Genomic DNA, 19,138 nt, shown 5'->3' on the forward strand with positions numbered 1-19,138 from the left:
ACAATAACTATTGATCAAGTGGACTTTGTCCTTCAAATTAATGTTAGATTTAAATTATGCAGACTAACTGTGAAATATTGTGATTAGTCGATCTGTATAATCACATATTATTGCCCTATTATGTGGTCTGAACTTAGTGAAAAGTGGATATTTTATTCAGGAAAATTCCTGCCACTTGAGCAGTCAGCGTTTTACAGCTGTGAGAGTGTGTTTTAGTATTTTGGAATGCTAATGTGGAGTGTACCAACTCAGTATTAAATAATTTACAACACTCGGGGCTCCCGAGTGGCGCAGCGGTCTAAGACACTGCATCGCAGTGCTAGAGGCGTCACTACAGACCCTGGTTTGATCCCTGGCTGTATCACAACTAGCCGTGATCGGGAGTCCTATAGGGCGGCACAATTGGTCCAGCGTCATCCTGGTTAGGGTTTGGCCGGCGTAGGCCGTCATTGTAAATACGAATTTGTTCTTAACTGACTTGCCTAGATAAATAAAGGTTAAATAAAAAAAATACACGAACAGATTTAGACAAAATTAGTCCCAGTATTCAAAGATGCCTGCAATATACCAATACACTAACGCTGAGAATATTTCACAAATGTTAACATACACCATTAGTCAAATTGACCCCAGAATTGGTATATAAACTCAGTATATTAAGTAATGACTTTAAAAAGATTACCTGCTGCATTCAAAGATAACTAACCTACAGCACTAGATTAAACTTCACTTGAGTCATCCTTCTGGTATTGATAGATAAACATGGACATTTTCTCTGATTGGACATAATGATAATTATGATAATGCTACATGATAATGCTTGCTTTGTTATCCAACTGCCATCCTTCGAACTCACTTCACTGCTGCTGACAGCTATATTTATAATAATCTAATATCAAGAAGAGCATACCCACCATAACTCGTTTTTTCAATGTTTTGATCTATTTGCAGTATGGAGTGGTGATAATCCTAATTTCAATGCAATCATGTTTTAAGGTTTGTCAGTGCATGTTTATTTTTTTATTTAAACGTATTAATCCAAAGTGACAAGTGAAGTGCTTCCCTGGCACTACCACTGAGGTATAACAAAAACGGGCACCAGGGGCACAACTGGGCTGTCTGCGCGCGCGGGTAATGGTAGGCAAATGTCAAAGCCCAATCAAAGAGTGCGGCTCAATGATTGTCAAGATTAGAGTCCAATCGTGTTTCGAGGACATTGAGCGATGGCAGATTGACGCTATGTTTTATCCAATGATAACAACGGGCAACACATTTCAAAGCCCAATCAAAGAGTGGGGCTAAATGATTGTCAAGATAAGAGTCCAATCGTTTTTTGAGGAAGTTGAGACCCCATGTTTTATCCAATGAAAAGAGGGAACGTTTCGGCTAGCACTGCTCTACACCAATAGCTGAGCTTTGCTGTACAGTTCGTCCTCCTTTGTGATATTCCGCCGTGCGCCATCTTGTACACCCCCCAGCGCGAGTGGAGAAGGTTGTGGAAGTTGTTGAATTTCATGTTTCTTAATATATTTACAAGCCTAATTTAATTTGATACAACTTTAATTTGAAACAGAGCACATTTGGAAATGGCTACGGGAGCAAATGCAACCCCTCTGGGGAAGCTGCACCCGAGTATTGGCGCTAAACGAGGCTTTGAAGCCGGGCCCGGTGCGGGGTTAATGCCTACACCGGGGCCGCCTGTTTCCTTTCCCTCGCTCCCGAACTTTCAGCCCCCAATTCCAAACGTCTCTTTCCCGCAAGCTCACCCAGTATTTGCTGCGGTGGCCGCTTTTCCCACCCCGCCACAACCACCCCAAGGAGCAGGAATTCCGTCTCAGTCAGGTAAGCCAGGCTAACTAACGTTATCTAGAGAAAGGTCTGGAGTGTAGGGCTGTATGTGCGAGGCTGGTGTTGCTGGGCTTAGCTATCTAGATATGTTTTAGACGCTGATAGCTAACGTTAACTAACTGCTCATTGACGTTTATGCGAAACATTGCAACATTATCACACTTGCAAGTGAAGTGAACAAGATAAAGATGGCTAGACATTAATTAGTAATAGCTAACGCTAGTTAGCAAACAATGCGTGGTAGTTACAAGTACCTAGCCATCGTTAGGCTGGACACATTACATTTTTAACAATGCTTTTTTGTAATAAAAACTAGTTCATTGAATCCGCGGTGGAGCCCAGTTTCATAATATTACCTTATGTCCCAGCTGCCTGTCGTAGTTTTGAAGTAATCACGAAAAAACAGGCCTTATTTTTAGGGCATCTGTCACCCTGGCATCGTCTTAGCTGTGTAACGTTAGCTGACGTTAACGTTACTAATTTAACATTTAGCTAGTTGTCTGTTAATCCATTTGTAAATTCAGTGAACATGTATAAATACTCAAATTGAGAATACCCTCCATCTCATCTGTCAGACTTCGGTCAGAAAAAAGCCAGGAAAAGGAGCCGCTGGAGTAGCGAGACACCCGACCAGAAGACGGTCATTCCTGGCATGCCCACCGTCATCCCGCCTGGACTGACTCGGGATCAGGAGAGGGCCTATATAGGTAACCATCTTTTCCACTACAGTATAACCTAACTGAACTGTAAACTGCACTTTACTAGTGTTCTAGATTTACAGGAAATCAAAGTCAAGGGGTGTTACTGTATTGTGTTCTTTTTTACCTGACCCTGTGGGATCCAGTTGCCATGATTTTCTCACTTTTTGCATATTGAAATGTTATTCATAGTTCCTGACATGTTTGCTAAATTTCATCAGTTAGAGTTGATTGAATCAGATTACAGGACATGTTGGGTCACTCACTTGGTAGAGCTGGGAGACTGACCAAAGTTCAGACTGGTGCATAACCACAAACTGGTTCAAATGCATTCATCAAGATGATTCAAGTACAGTATTTGCCAATACATTGACAAAGCTTTGTAAAAAATTATGCAACTGAAGCTATAATTCAAAATCCTATTGCTCAGACGAAATTCAGTATTCTAATCCACTGAGTATACTAACTGGTTGATGTGGAGTGTGAAGGAAGGCCATTGTCCTAAGACAAGGAGGTACAGTAATGTGGTTCTCCTATAGCACACTTTTGGTAGCATTAAGGTTTGCATACCACTGGACATCCATTAGCAAATCAGAAAGGTGTTGCTGCTTGCCGTGTAATTGTTTTGGGCTGCAGGTCACTGTCCCCTTGTACTTCACCAGCTGCCCTGGCATGAAAGGGTCTACCCATGTTGTCCTTGTAACATGCAAAATTATTCCTTGATATCATACATGTGAGTTTAATGTGTGAGCAATGGCGAAAGCATCATACTCATTTCCAGTGCATCCTTTAAAATAGGCACTCATCTGGATGTTTTCAAACGAAATTAGTTTAAGAAACGGTCGGCTTGACAATAAATGCCTTTCAGCAGTAGTGTAACACCACCAAACTGGCTTTAGACACTTGTAGGGTGTTTGAAGCAGGTGAGTCTACCCCTCAATAACAGAAGGGGTTATCAATGTATGTCATTGTTTGGTTGGTCTTCCTCGGTATGTAAACATTCATTTCTGCCAGGGTTGGGCGGTATCCAGAACCTTTTTTTCTTTTCTTGATCCAGTAGGGGATTGATTGTCTGCTGTACCCTAAGAAGCTTTATCTTGCAAGCTAGCCACTTAGCTGGCAAGTTAGCAAGACAAATGCATAGCTGGAGCCCTGAGTTTGAGAATTGATTTGGCACATCTTGGATCGTTAACTTAGTTATAAGCAATTATTATTATTATATATATATATTTTTGTGTTAAGTCATGCTGTCGGTATTTCAAAATACCTCAGAATATGGCATACCGCCCAAGCCTAATTTGTGCCTGCCTTATGTTCTCACTTCTATGTTTACATTAATCATTCAAAACAAGAACTGCGGGGGGGGTCCAAAGGGATTTGTTGGAAGCCCGTAAGATGAAATGGCAGTGAAATATAAATTTACAGGGGCTGTCTTCATCTCTGGCATAATTTGTCAATTAAGCTGAAACTTCATAATTGAGTCATTGTTGAATCTTGCCAGGAAGAGGTGGGAGTTTTTGGCAGTTGGGGGGGTAAATTTGGTCATGATCCCATACAGACAGAAATGTGCATGTCATGAGTGATTTTATTTTTGTTCCTTCTCATTTTACATAACAAATAGCTCCTCAGCTGTAGCTCTTCAGGAGTGCAGACAGTGACTCTTCAACTTTATTAATGTATATTGTGTTAGTCCTACTTGTGGATCAGGTTCCCCTTTTATGCCAAAGCCACATTCAACTACCGTCGTATGACAATCTCAAATTTGAATTATTCTTGAATCGTTTGGGGTGGGGTTTGGAATGTGGTTAATTTATGCTGGCGGGCATCGAATGGAACCCTGGTCTAATGATCCACGCTAAAATGTTGCTGTTTAAACCCTTCATCACTGGGATGCCAAATTTTTCACCTGTGCATTTGTAAAACATCCTGGAGCTTGTTAGCTATTGATGACAGTTCAATGAATTGTTTCTAGAGTTTTGCATGGTCATTTTGGTACCTCCGTTTCCCAGAAATGAAGAAGGGTTTTTACTCGTGTAGAATATTTGCTGAAATTCAAAGTCATTTTATTCCCCTTGTATTTTCATGTAAATTATTCATCATTCATTGTAGTCATGTGTTTTTGCCTCTCAAACAAATGAGACAGTGCAATCTTAATTCAAGCACTGTCTCCAGTTGAATATTATTGTTGTAACCACATTTCTCTCCATCCTTCTTGTTTTTCTTTCCTAACCTGAATTCTTCCAGTCCAACTGCAGATCGAAGACCTGACTCGTAAACTGCGTACAGGAGACCTGGGAATCCCTGTTAACCCTGAGGACAGGTCGGGAAAAGTTTTAAACCCACGAACAGTAACATTTTCTCTACCTTGTCGTTCTTTTGACGCCAAATGTTGGTCTTTGGTAAAATTAGACATATTTTTCAGAAGATGCTTTAGGTCCTAAAGTTTAGTAGCCATTGTAAGGATTAGTTATTATCCAGCAGTGGTAGTGCCATAATATAGAAGAAAAAGAAACGCACACCTATTAAGGCGAGGTGCTGGCTAGCGGAGTAGAAAACTTGAAAATAAGGGAGAGCCGCACACTCTAGCAGCTCAGATGCAAAAATTGAATATCCAACGTTTCGCCATAATATGATATGCTTCTCCTTCCAGTAGTATTTAGGGATGTCATACTTCTGGGTGCTTATAGTCACAACTTCCAGGAAGACTGAAGACTAAAGTTTTCCTCAGAATTACTTTTCAGTGTTACATCCCAATCTGCAGAGTTGGGTAGGTTACTTTGTAAATGTAATCCGTTAGTTACTAGTTACCTGTCCAAAACTGTAATCAGTTGGGTACCTTTTGGATTACCCAAACTCCTTAATGAGATCACTTCCCCTTTAGACGCATTAGAAGACAAAAAGGACCCATTCCTATTCCTGCTCTTTTCCGGCAACCCATCAAACACATTTGGTGTGCCATCATAATGGTCTCTGACCTGTGGTCAGTCTCACTCAGATGGAACAAACTCAAACTTGCACTTTTTTTCAATGCTGAATTGAATGTCATTGAGAAAACAAAGGTGTTCAAATGTACATTTTAGTCATTTAGCAGGTGCTCTTATCCAGAGCGACTTATATTGTTGCCTTAATCTTAAGACAGCTAGGTGAGACAACATATCACAATTGTAGCAAGTACATTTTCCTTCAACAAAGTAGTTATCAGAAAAGTCAGTGGTCGTAGGAAAAGAAAGGTGCATGTGTGTGTGTATGATTACTTTTTTACTCCCCGGCCAATTTGTTAGATGTAGCTCTTCATTTCTGAATTGGTAGGAATCTAAATTGGAAGGATTACAAAGTGGTAATTATATAAACCTTATGGCTCTGCGTCAAGGTGTGCTGTGAAGTTACCATGGTCACCTCTTGCTTACTTGGTGTTCAAGCATTTCCAGTTTACATTTATTCCCATCTAAATGAGCCTCGTTTGAGTTTGTACCCTTATAATATTCTTATATTCCATAATTATTTTCTTATACTTAAATGGTATCATTGTCTCCTGACAGATGGAATTATTACTATGCATTACTTTGTGCTCTGTCAAAAGACAATTGCCCTAATATTCTGAACTCCCCTATGTATTTATTTGGACAGTGAAACTAAAATGTTTAATTTCAATTTATACTCCAGCATTTTGCATCTGGTATCAAATGTTTTATCAGGCAAAAGTACAGAATTTCACCTTTCATTTGTGGAGATTTTCATACATATCTGTTTTACCGTTTAGAAATGAATGCACTTTATGCATGTAGTCTCCCTCCCCCATTTGAAAGCTTAAAAACAGTTTTCAGGTGGGTATGGGCCTGGTTGCATAAAACATGTTAAGTGTTTCCCGTAAGGGTTTACCTTATCGAATAATTTTCCCTTACCTAAGGGAATTGTTTAAGGGCGTTGCATAAAGCCCCTCAAATATTTCCTTAGGTAAGGGCATACATAAGGGGTTTTAGGGTAGTTTGAAGGCATGTATAGCAGGAGGAGCATCTGGTTACCATGGAGATGGCCTGATTCACTGACTAAACATCTCCTCAAAGAGATTGCTTTCATTTTGTGAGATAGCAAAGTTAAATTTATACAGCCAAGACAGGATAATCAATTTGCTTCAGAAGATAATAAACCATGTTTCTTGTAGTTACTTTTTTCTCAGCTTGTTTATATTACTTTCTAGTACGTCAAGCTAGCTTACAGAGTAGCTGTAGCTAACTAGCCAGCTAGCTTTGTAGCCATGGATCGTGCACCTTCCATTGTTTAGCTAAGTAGTTAGCTGGTTGACGTTTTCCTTTTGTAACCAGAGCAGATGAAATCAACATTCACCTCTACAAATGTTGTTTACATTGATATCCATACATAATGAGGCAGTTAAGGGACCTCATGGACACCCTTAACCTTTGTACTTAGTTTAACGGGGAAATTCACCCTAAAATATTTTGTCCAACTGACTTCAAGTTAAGGAAAAAGATGAGGGGAAAATTTACCTAAGGTGTTTTATGCAACCGGGCCGTGATATTTGTTCCACTGTAACTTTCTCACTCATCATTTTTCACAATTAATTCATGAATATCTAGAATCATGGTAACATCCACCTTAATGTAGAAGTTTTCAAAAACGTATTATATTCTTATTTACAATATAAGTGACTACAAAATGACACAGTACATTATTTATCATTTAGTTCCTATTGGGCAAAACAACAATCTGAAACACAAACTGCGAATGCATCCAACAAGTTTGACGTGCCACAAGCTTGATGTAGTCATTGCGTGCTAGGAATATGGGACCAAATACTACACTTTTGACTACTTTAATACGCTATGAGGGGAATTTAGCCAAATACTAATATATATTTATTCAAATGGGGGGACTAGATGCATAAAGTGCCTTCATTACTAAATGGTAAAACATATGAAACATTTGATCTCTAATCCAAAATGCTAGACTAAAGAGCCAAATGTCGCTTCACTGTCCAAATAAATACGTAGGGGAGTGTATATCACACTTACTATATATTTCCTACGGCCTTAGCTGTGACCTCTTGTATTTATCTATCATAGTCTTATTTTTGTTGACTATAATTGAGCTAATATGTCGACGTGTGCGTCATGGTTTAGCCATTTTCTGTCAACTCCGATGTTGACAATGTGTTTGAATTTTTTAGAATGCATCTTAGATTAACACCATTTCTTCAACTTAAAAGTAGGTTTGGGTCAGTACTTATGACAAAGTTAATCTATTATTGGTTTAACAGCTTATTATGATTGCTTATAATTTAGAGTTTGTGATTGCATATTTCTCCTTTTGATAGTCATAGAGCTGTAAGTTAAAGTGAGTAAGTAGACCCAGATCTAACATCTTAAATAGTTACTCAATGATATACAGATTGCTATATGAACAACCAACTAGGACAAGTTTGGTTTTCAGTAATGGGTTTCTTTAGAATAACCTTTTTCTGCCAGTGCTTGACCTGACTTTAATCCTAATGTGTTACCCTTTTTTCTTGGCTTGTCTCGTAAATTCAAATGGTCCAACCATTGTTAGATTCCACCTGAAACCTGACAAATGAACATTTAACCGTTGGGTGTTTTTCCATGGTCATTAATGGGTTTTCCGTAATGAAGCTTCCCAAAGTTCCGCCCAGTGGGTTCGACAGTATTCCAGTTGGAACTTTGAGGCTCTGGAGGAGAAACCCCTCTGATCCTGGCTATTCCGGAACGACACAGATCAGCTCTGACACTGTAGTAGTCTGCATCTATTATTCCAGCAGGAAATGTCATATTATTTTTATGAGTGTGAGATTGATATCTCTTTGTTGGCCACTGTCCCTGTCATCTGTATTTGACATAGTTTCATTGTAATCTTAATCAGATATTTCCACAGCGACAACAAAAAGCTCATCGCAGGACGCTAATAATGTCACTCCAACAAATAACGGGAGTGTTTCAGGTTGTCACCGGTGGAAATTTCAAGATATAAAAAGAGAACCCTTCCCTCTATTTAGATTTTTCTACTTTTTCTCTCCTGAATTGTTCGCCCAAATGTTAGCTCTCTTGTGGGTGAGCGCTCTATGAAAAGGGTTAACTTCTAATCATAATTCATTTTCTCTAACCCCAAATTACCCCTCGTCACCTTAACCTTTTTCAAACGCAGAGCCTCTAATGCAGCGTAACAGGTTTTCAGGTGTTCCGTCCAAGAGGAGGTATGGACCTGGCTTAAACACCCACCACCTCAGCATCCAATATGGCACCATCCGACTCCCAAAACCAGCAGTTCCTTGAGGAATGCATCCTTTTTTTGGTTGCCCTTTACAACCTGTATGCAGGATTAATTCTGTCCCCTCCCCCTTTTTTCTTTTATGCTGAACAAAAATATAAACACAACATGCAACAATTTCAAAGAGTTTACTGAGTTACAGTTCATATAAGGAAATCATTCAATTGAAATAAATTCATGAGGCCCTAATCTATGGATTTCACATGACTGGGAATACAGATATGCATCTGTTGGTCACAGATACCTTTAAAAAAGGTAGGGGCGTGGATCAGAAAACCAGTCAGTATCTGGTGTGACCACCGTTTGCCTCATGCAGCGTGACACATCTCCTTTGCAGAGTTGATCAGGCTGTTGATTGTGGCCTGTGGAATGTTGTCCCACTCATCTTCAATGGCTGTTTGAAGTTGCTGGATGTTGGCGAGAACTGGAACACGCTGTCGTACACGTCAGTTCAGAGCATCCTAAACGTGCTTAATGGGTGACATGTCTGGTGAGTAAGCGTTGTCCGTAGCTTATGCCTGCCCATACCATAACCCCACAGCCACCATGGGGCACTCTGTTCACAATGTTGACAACAGCAAACAGCTCGCCCACACGACACCAAGCACGTCGTCTGCGGTTGTGAGGCCGGTTGGACGTACTGCCAAATAGTCTAAAATGACATTTGAGGCGGCTTATGGTAGAGAAATTAACATTCAGTTCTCTGGCAACAGCTCAGGTGGACATTCCTGCCGTCAGATGCCAATTAGTGGCCTTGTGTTGTCCTCAGCACAAGATGCACCTGTGTAATGATCATGCTGTTTAATCAGCTTCTTGATATGCCACACTTGTCGGGTGGCTCGATTATTATTATATATATATTTTTTATGTCGATTGATTATCTTGGTAAAGGAGAAATGCTCACCAACATAAGCTTTTTGTGCATATGGAATATTCCTGTGATCTTTTATTTTCGCTCATAAAACATGAGACCAACATGTTGTGTTCATATTTTTGTTCAGTGTAGATATATTTATTTGATGAAGTTGTCGTTGCCCCTTCAGAGTAGTCTTTATTACATATCACAAGGTGATATGTCCCCATTTTTCAGACGTGTATAAAATACCAGAACCCAATTGGCCAGTCAAACGCTACAGCCTATTAGCAACCGACATTTCCTTTTGAGAATGCAAAAACTAACACCAATATTGATATCTCATAACAAGCCCTATGAGAGAACACTTTCTTTTCTCCACCAGTGACCGAAATGCTTGCTGTAACCATTGTTTCTCTTGCATTGCCTTCCCTTCACTGATAAGTGGCTTGGGGACATGACCATGCTATTATCAAGTGTTCCTTAAAATGTTTTATTTCATGGTAACATTATTTAAGGCATAGTTAGACATAGAGAAACTTGTGTATGATTGTCAATGGTCTTAGAGCTATTAATGGTTGTCTGTCTACTCTCTCCCCCTCCCCAAGGTCCCCGTCTCCAGAGCCCATCTACAACAGCGAGGGGAAGAGGCTGAATACCAGGGAGTACCGCACACGCAAAAAGATCGAGGAGGAGCGTCACTCCCTCATCACCGATATGGTGGCACTCAACCCTGAGTTCAAGCCCCCCGCTGACTACAAGTATGTTTTCTCTATCTCCTAACATAGTCTTGTTTATTTGGATCCCCGTTAGCCGTTATTAAAGCAACAACTGTTAACCCTCTAGTTTGTTTCCTGCTCCTCCCAGAATTGTTTATTACTTGTTTGTTCCCTATGGTGTTGTGGCAATAACTCATTTTCCTTTTATGGTTGGTCTGAATTTCAGAGCTATTGCTGTAGGTCTCTGGTACTTTTCACACGGCTTCTGAGAACAGCCATGCTTTATTTTCTTCACCTTGGCATGAATGTGTAGAGACTGGGTTATAGCCTTCACTATACTGAACATAGTTGTCCCCCACAGGCCCCCAGCTACTAGGGTCAACGACAAGGTGATGATCCCACAGGACGAGTACCCCGAGATTAACTTTGTTGGGTTGCTCATTGGGCCACGGTGAGTTATAGTCCTTTACCATGGATCGATCGAATGTTCCTTTTGTGTTGTGGGTCTATTTGGGGATTTGCCTAGAAGTCCAGTAGGTGGCGCCTATGAGTCCTTACTGCAACACACACACTGAGTGTGTTACTTGTGTCCTTGCAGTGGCAACACCCTGAAGAACATAGAGAAGGAGTGCTGTGCCAAGATCATGATCCGTGGCAAGGGCTCGGTGAAGGAGGGCAAGGTGGGCCGTAAGGACGGTCAGATGCTGCCGGGGGAGGACGAGCCGCTGCACGCCCTGGTCACCGCCAACACCATGGAGAACGTCAAGAAGGCGGTGGAACAGGTCAGCTCACACCCCCACACCCATCATACTCACAACTCATTATCTACTATTAGCTTACCTTTGTGTCCATTGAGTTGGATTGTACTGCCACTATGCAGTTGTATTTTGATTTGTCCACACATACTGAGAGTGGTCCAATCTTGTCTCCTCCGTAGATCCGTACCATCCTGAAGCAGGGTATCGAGACCCCCGAGGACCAGAACGACCTCAGGAAGATGCAGCTGAGGGAATTGGCCAGACTCAACGGCACCCTGAGAGAGGACGACAACCGGTGAGCCTGCCACATTTTGACAGCAGCCATTCTGTGACGGTTGCATAATCATGTACCCTGCCTGGCCTGGATAAATCTGCTCTCCTCTTCACGTCTCTTGGTTAAATATGAAATGCTTCTCTTTGTTCCCCACCCAGGATCCTTCGTCCGTGGCAGAGCACTGAACCCCGCAGTGTCACCAATACCACCCTCTGTACCAAGTGCGGTGGCGCAGGCCACATCTCCTCTGACTGCAAGTTCACCAGGTAGCTAACCAGCTACATACTGTTGTGTAAAGGATTTCTGGTCAGAAAGCAGTCTTTTTGCTTAAACACACTGAATGGAAGATCATTTTTTGCTAGCCCAATCTGGTACTACAGATGCCAGGAACCTGCCCCTTGAGGCGTTGCAGTCGGACTGTAAGTGTGGAGTCTGTAAGTGTGGAGTCTGTAAGTGTGGAGTCTGTAAGTGTGGAGTCTGTAAGTGTGGAGTCTGTAAGTGTGGAGTCTGTAAGTGTGGAGTCTGTAAGTGTGGAGTCTGTAAGTGTGGAGTCTGTAAGTGTGGAGTCTGTAAGTGTGGAGTCTGTAAGTGTGGAGTCTGTAAGTGTGGAGTCTGTAAGTGTGGAGTCTGTAAGTGTGGAGTCTGTAAGTGTGGAGTCTGTAAGTGTGGAGTCTGTAAGTGTGGAGTCTGTAAGTGTGGAGTCTGTAAGTGTGGAGTCTGTAAGTGTGGAGTCTGTAAGTGTGGAGTCTGTAAGTGTGGAGTCTGTAAGTGTGGAGTCTGTAAGTGTGGAGTCTGTAAGTGTGGAGTCTGTAAGTGTGGAGTCTGTAAGTGTGGAGTCTGTAAGTGTGGAGTCTGTAAGTGTGGAGTCTGTAAGTGTGGAGTCTGTAAGTGTGGAGTCTGTAAGTGTGGAGTCTGTAAGTGTGGAGTCTGTAAGTGTGGAGTCTGTAAGTGTGGAGTCTGTAAGTGTGGAGTCTGTAAGTGTGGAGTCTGTAAGTGTGGAGTCTGTAAGTGTGGAGTCTGTGTCATGAGGGGCGTAGAGTGACATGTCTACACAGAGGACCCAGAACAGTGGCTACTTGGAGTGATTATAGTTCTGACAGAAAATAAGGCCATTCAGGATCTTTTCCAAAAATCAACCATGTATTATAAGGACCTCTCTCCTCTCTCTAGCTCCTTTGCGGCGCCCAGGGCCGGTGAGCCTCCCCAGTCTGCCCAGGACAAGGCCCGTATGGACAAGGAGTATCTGTCCCTCATGGCTGAGCTAGGCGAGGCCCCTGTTCCCTCCTCTGGCGGGGGACACTCCAACAACCAGAACAGTGGTCACAACAGAGGCAACAACAACAACCAGCCACCACCGGTGAGTTAAATGAAGTGACTAGCACGACCCAAGCTTCCATTTTCTTAGTCTATCCATAAAAATAGGCCTTTACATTCCAAGTTAGAAGATTGATGGATTTGAATTTCATCAGCAGATGAACAAACAATACAGCAGATAAACAATACAACGATAAACAATACAAGTGCCTCTCATCTCATTCTGTGTTTGTACTGCAGAGCCGTCCTCCCTGGATGAACTCTGGCCAGTCTGAGAACAGGAACTTCAACAGCATGCACGGAGGCCACGGTGGTCATGGCAACCAACACGGGGGTCATGGCAACCACGGGGGTCACGGAGGTCACGGAGGCCACCACAACTTCCCACCCCCCATGTCCAACATGGGAGGGCACAACATGCCCCCCAACAATGGAATGCCACCCCCGTGGATGCAGCCCCCACCGCCCCCCATGGGCCAGGGACACGGACACCATATGGGTAGGAGGGAGACAGCCTGCTGTCAATGTGCCGTCTTTGTTGTTGTAGCCCGCTTCCGTTTTGTTATCCCAGTTTGTAAATTGCGTTGGTGGTGTCATGTACACACAAATGTAATAAACACAGGCCGTCTGGGCTTTGTCTTTGTAATCCAATCGGTTGTGCCATCTTGTGTCCATATTTTCTCCGTTTGTCTTCAGGTCTGCTGCCACCACCCATGGGTATGATGCCACCACCACCTCCGCCCCCCAACAACCAGCCTCCCCCGCCACCTTCAGGTCCCCTGCCACCATGGCAACAGCAGGCCCCCCCACCCCCTCCCGCCAGCAGCATGGCCACTAGTGCACCACTGCCATGGCAACAGAGTAAGAACACTAGCCGCAGGCTCTTTGTTTCTGAAGCTTTGACCAGTTAAACAGAAAAGTACAGCCAGTTTCTCACACTTTTCGAGATTTGACACATGGCTGCTTTACATAGACAATGTTTTAAGTGTTGCATCATTCCTGTAAGATCTTAGAGGGATTTCTAATGTTGAGTAAGTGCAGCATGTTGTTTGTTGTATGTCCTACTAACTAAAGTTCTTTCCTCCCCAGATACCACCACGACATCCAGTCCTGGCTCTGGCAACCTTCCCCCCTGGCAGCAGCCCCAACAGTCCGCTGCCTCAGCCACCCAGCCCCCTCCGCCCATGGGCAACCCCTCCATGGTCCCCCCTCCGCCCGGGGTGCAGCCCCCTCTCCCCCCCGGTGCCCCACCTCCCCCTCCTCCCCCACCCCCCGGCTCGGCCGGCATGATGTACGCCCCTCCTCCCCCTCCGCCCATGGACCCCTCCAACTTTGTCACCATGATGGGGATGGGGGTGGCAGGCATGCCCCCCTTCGGTATGCCCCCCGCACCACCACCTCCACCCCCTCAGAATTAAACACCCTCTGTAACCTCCCCAGGTTCCTCAGTCTCAACCACACAGCCCTCCCAGATTTTACTCAGCACCATGGACTCGCAGCACACCACACAACCAGCTACCCAATGGACTGATACACAGCTCTGCCCAGGGCATATAGTTTTTGTTCAGTAAAATGACATGACCTGTGCTATACTCCCTTAATCACAGTCATGGTTAACGTGCAGAGAAACTCCTCAAACAAGGGAGGTGGTGTGGTTGAATTTGTACATTTTCTTTACAGAATTTCTGTTTTTAAAAGTTAGTGTTTTTGTTGACTGTGTAGGCTCTCTTGTGTCCATCCAACACTGCTGCTGTGCATAGAGTATATGGTATGCCTTGTATCTATTTTGCAGGGCTTACTCCCTCCATGGTTGGTTTATAACTGTCTCACCATCTCTCACACCAAATAAATCACCTCAAACAAAAGCTTTGGTTTGCCGACTGGACTGGAGCTGAAGCTTAGTAACTATTTGTTTTCATTTACGTGATCTTTTACTGTTCTGATGATCCAGCCAGTTTAGTAGGCATGGCAGTCCAATGGGCTCAAGCTTCATTCATCGTCATGTTCCATTCATTTGCTGTCGTTTCACAGCGCTGGATATTTTTGTAATTAAACCTGATGTGAAGTGTAATTGCTCAGATCTTTTGGATGTGAGAATCTCCTTCCTAATTATTTTGTCAGAAAAACGGGTCTTTTGTAATACTGTCTGATTTCATATAGGTTTTGGGTTCTATCAATTTGTTTGCATAATTTCTAATCCCCTATAATTTTATTTTGTATTTTTTTTTTTTTAACCCTGTAAACTGTTTCTAATGAACTTTTTCCCCAGATGCGAGTTAATTTAGGTCCATGAGGATGCAGCAGGGAATAGGATCCTAGAGCGAGTTGGCTTAAAAGATACACTGAACAACTTCTGATTCTGATCGTATGCTTGATTGTTCTGTTAACAACCTCTCCCCTCCTTGCTTTGATCTGTAGCTGTGTGCAGTGCTTATATTGCTTCCGCAACATCACCACGCCTTCTGTTCCCTTTTTGTTGCTTAATGAGAAAAAAAGAAGAAATGATGTTAGATGTTATACAATTGTATTTTTACTCTATTTTTGGAATTGGTTTGTCAGCCCTGTTTTCGGTCTAGCCTGAATGAATAGTCCTTGCCATGTTGCTTGATTGTTATTAAACAGAAAATCTTTAATTTTGCAGTCATTTTCTTCTTGCCTTGCAAAGTGTCTTTCATCACTGACGCTTGAATAAAGCTTCCGCAGACCATCGTTTTAATCCGTGTAGACAGAATGCTTGCTCAGCCTCCCTCAATTTATGTAACATCCCAGTCATGAGGCTGTTTTTCTGTGTACTATGTCTGCAGTCCTACATCCAAGAAAACTACTTGTATTCTTGGTTTTACTTTAGTTTCTTTCACATGTCTTGTGTAAATCAATCTTGCAGGTAAAAACAAAAGTGTGCAGGTGAGGTTGGGTTTATGAAAACCACACAAAAAAACATGTACAGTTGAAGTCAGAAGTTTACATACACATTTTAAACTCAGTTTTTCCACAATCCCTGACATTTAATCCTTGTAAAAATTGCCTGTTAGGTTAGTTAGGATCACTTAAAATGTGAAATGTCAGAATAATAGTAGAGAACTATTTATTTCAGCTTTTATTTCTATCATCGCATTCCCAGTGGGTCAGAAGTTTACACACACTCAATTAGTATTTGGAAGCATTGCCTTTAAATTGTTTAACTTGGGACAAACATTTCGGGTAGCCTTCCACAAGCTTCCCACAATAAGTTGGATGAATTTTGGCCCATTCCTCCTGACAGCTGCTTTAACTGAGTCAGGATTGTAGGCCACACAGGTTTTCAGTTCTGCCCACAAATTTTCTATAGGATTGAGGTTAGGGCTTTGTGATGGCCACTCCAATACCTTGACTTTGTTGTCCTTAAGCCATTTTGCCATAACTTTGGAAGTATGCTTGGGGTCATTGTCCATTTGGAAGACCCATTTGCGACCAAGCTTTAACTTCCTGACTGATGTCTTGAGGTGTTGCTTCAATATATCCCCATAATTTTCCATCCTCATGATGCCATCTATTTTGTGAACTGCAGCAAAGCACCCCCACAACATGATGCTGCCACCCCCGTGCTTCACGGTTGGGATGGTGTTCTTCAGCTTGCAAGCCACACCCTTTTTCCTCCAAACATAACGATGGTCATTATGGCCAAACTGTTGTATTTTTGTTTCATCAGACCAGCGGACATTTGTACAAAAAGTACGATCTTTGCTCCATGTGCAGTTGCAAACTGTAGTCTTGCTTTTTTATGGCGGTTTTGGAGCAGTGGCATCTTTCTTGCGGCCTTTCAGGTTATGTCGATATAGGACTCATTTTACTGCGGATATAGATACTTTTGTACCTGTTTCCTCCAGCATCTTACATTTACATTTAAGTCATTTAGCAGACGCTCTTATCCAGAGCGACTTACAAATTGGTGCATTCACCTTATGATATCCAGTGGGACAACCACTTTACAATAGTGCATCTAAATCTTTTAAGGGGGGGGGGGTTAGAAGGATTACTTTATCCTATCCTAGGTATTCCTTAAAGAGGTGGGGTTTCAGGTGTCTCCGGAAGGTGGTGATTGACTCCGAAGTCCTGGCGTCGTGAGGGAGCATGTTCCACCATTGGGGTGCCAGAGCAGCGAACAGTTTTGACTGGGCTGAGCGGGAACTGTGCTTCCTCAGAGGTAGGGGGGCCAGCAGGCCAGAGGTGGATGAACGCAGTGCCCTTGTTTGGGTGTAGGGCCTGATCAGAGCCTGAAGGTATGGAGGTGCCGTTCCCTTCACAGCTCCGTAGGCAATCACCATGGTCTTGTAGCGGATGCGAGCTTCAACTGGAAGCCAGTGGAGAGAGCGGAGGAGCGGGGTGACGTGAGAGAACTTGGGAAGGATGAACACCAGACGGGCTGCGGCGTTCTGGATGAGTTGTAGGGGTTTAATGGCACAGGCAGGGAGCCCAGCCAACAGCGAGTTGCAGTAATCCAGACGGGAGATGACAAGTGCCTGGATTAGGACCTGCGCCGCTTCCTGTGTGAGGCAGGGTCGTACTCTGCGAATGTTGTAGAGCATGAACCTACAGGATCGGGTCACCGCCTTGATGTTAGTGGAGAACGACAGGGTGTTGTCCAGGATCACGCCAAGGTTCTTAGCACTCTGGGAGGAGGGGACAAGGGAGTTGTCAACCGTGATGGCAAGATCATGGAACGGGCAATCCTTCCCCGGGAGGAAGAGCAGCTCCGTCTTGCCGAGGTTCAGCTTGAGCTGGTGATCCGTCATCCACACTGATATGTCTGACAGACATGCAGAGATGCGATTCGCCGCCTGGTTATCAGAAGGGGGAAAGGAGAAGATTAATTGTGTGTCGTCTGCATAGCAATGATAGGAGAGACCATGTGAGGATATGACAGAGCCAAGTGACTTGGTGTATAGCGAGAATAGGAGAGGGCCTAGAACAGAGCCCTGGGGGACACCAGTGGTGAGAGCGCATGGTGCGGAGACAGATTCTCGCCACGCCACCTGGTAGGAGCGACCTGTCAGGTAGGACGCAATCCAAGCGTGGGCCGCGCCGGAGATGCCCAACTCGGAGAGGGTGGAGAGGAGGATCTGATGGTTCACAGTATCAAAGGCAGCAGAAAGGTCTAGAAGGATGAGAGCAGAGGAGAGAGAGTTAGCTTTAGCAGTGCGGAGAGCCTCCGTGACACAGAGAAGAGCAGTCTCAGTTGAATGCCCAGTCTTGAAACCTGACTGATTAGGATCAAGAAGGTAATTCTGAGAGAGATAGCAGGAGAGCTGGCCAAGGACGGCACGTTCAAGAGTTTTGGAGAGAAAAGAAAGAAGGGATACTGGTCTGTAGTTGTTGACATCGGAGGGATCGAGTGTAGGTTTTTTCAGAAGGGGTGCAACTCTCGCTCTCTTGAAGACGGAAGGGACGTAGCCAGCGGTCAAGGATGAGTTGATGAGCGAGGTGAGGAAGGAGAGAAGGTCTCCGGAAATGGTCTGGAGAAGAGAGGAGGGGATAGGGTCAAGTGGGCAGGTTGTTGGGCGGCCGGCCGTCACAAGACGCAAGATTTCATCTGGAATTTCATCTTCACAAGGTCCTTTGCTGTTGTTCTGGGATTGATATGCACTTTTCGCACCAAAGTACGTTTATCTCCAGGAGACAGAACGCGTCCCCTTCCTGAGTGGTATGACGGCTGGGTGGTCCCATGGTGTTTATACTTGCGTACTATTGTTTGTACAGATGAATGTGGTACCTTCAGCCATTTGGAAATTGCTCCAAAGGATGAACCAGACTTGTGGAGGTCTACGATTTATATTCTGAGGTCTTGGCTGATTTCTTTTGATTTTCCCATGATGTCAAGCAAAGATGCACTGAGTTTGAAGGTATGCCTTGAAATACATCCAATTGACTCAAATGATGTCAATTAGCCTATCAGAAGCTTCTAAAGCCATGACATTTTCTGGAATTTTCCAAGCTGTTTAAAGGCACAGTCAACTTAGTGTATGTAAACTTCTGACCCACTGGAATTGTGATACAGTGAATTATAAGTGAAAAAATCTGTAAACAATTGTTGGAAAGATTACTTGTGTCATGCACAAAGTAGATGTCCTAACCAACTTGCCAAAACTATAGTTTGTTAACAAGAAATTTGTGGAGTGGTTGAAAAACAAGTTTTAATGACTACAACCTAAGTCTGTAAACTTCCGACTTCAACTGTGTGTGTGTATATATATATGTATGTGTATATGTGTATATATATATACTGCTCAAAAAAATAAAGGGAACACTTAAACAACACAATGTAACTCCAAGTCAATCACACTTCTGTGAAATCAAACTGTCCACTTAGGAAGCAACACTGATTGACAAATTTCACATGC

At 43.3% G+C, this 19,138-nt stretch overlaps 1 protein-coding gene across 2 annotated transcripts; it reads left to right on the top strand.

The window, feature by feature from the left end:
• The first annotated feature begins 1,443 nt into the window (after positions 1–1,443).
• LOC106577532 (splicing factor 1) lies at positions 1,444–15,394 on the top strand. Of its 2 annotated transcripts, XM_014155642.3 has the most exons (12): positions 1,444–1,842; positions 2,424–2,555; positions 4,791–4,866; positions 10,305–10,457; positions 10,777–10,866; positions 11,014–11,197; positions 11,353–11,468; positions 11,606–11,713; positions 12,618–12,804; positions 13,002–13,260; positions 13,458–13,622; positions 13,851–15,394. In XM_014155642.3, the coding sequence occupies exons 1-12, from the start codon at positions 1,587–1,589 to the stop codon at positions 14,177–14,179; spliced, it is 2,055 nt and encodes a 684-aa protein (XP_014011117.1). In that variant the 5' UTR covers positions 1,444–1,586; the 3' UTR covers positions 14,180–15,394. The 2 variants fall into 2 exon arrangements, with proteins under 2 accessions (XP_014011117.1, XP_045557282.1); XM_045701326.2 differs by lacking the exons at positions 1,444–1,842; positions 4,791–4,866 and having other exon boundaries at positions 2,434–2,555.
• The last annotated feature ends 3,744 nt before the right edge of the window (positions 15,395–19,138 follow it).

This window comes from Salmo salar, chromosome 18 (assembly GCF_965601325.2).
Source record: "Salmo salar chromosome 18, fSalSal1, whole genome shotgun sequence".
NCBI classification, from domain to species: domain Eukaryota; kingdom Metazoa; phylum Chordata; class Actinopteri; order Salmoniformes; family Salmonidae; genus Salmo; species Salmo salar.

Coding starts and splice junctions, on each gene's coding strand:
- LOC106577532 (XM_014155642.3), top strand. CDS start 1,587: ATGGCTACGGGAGCAAATGCAACCCCTCTGGGGAAGCTGCACCCGAGT. Junction 4,867..10,304: donor CCTGTTAACCCTGAGGACAG/GTCGGGAAAAGT, acceptor CCCCTCCCCAAG/GTCCCCGTCTCCAGAGCCCA. Junction 12,805..13,001: donor ACAACAACCAGCCACCACCG/GTGAGTTAAATG, acceptor TTTGTACTGCAG/AGCCGTCCTCCCTGGATGAA.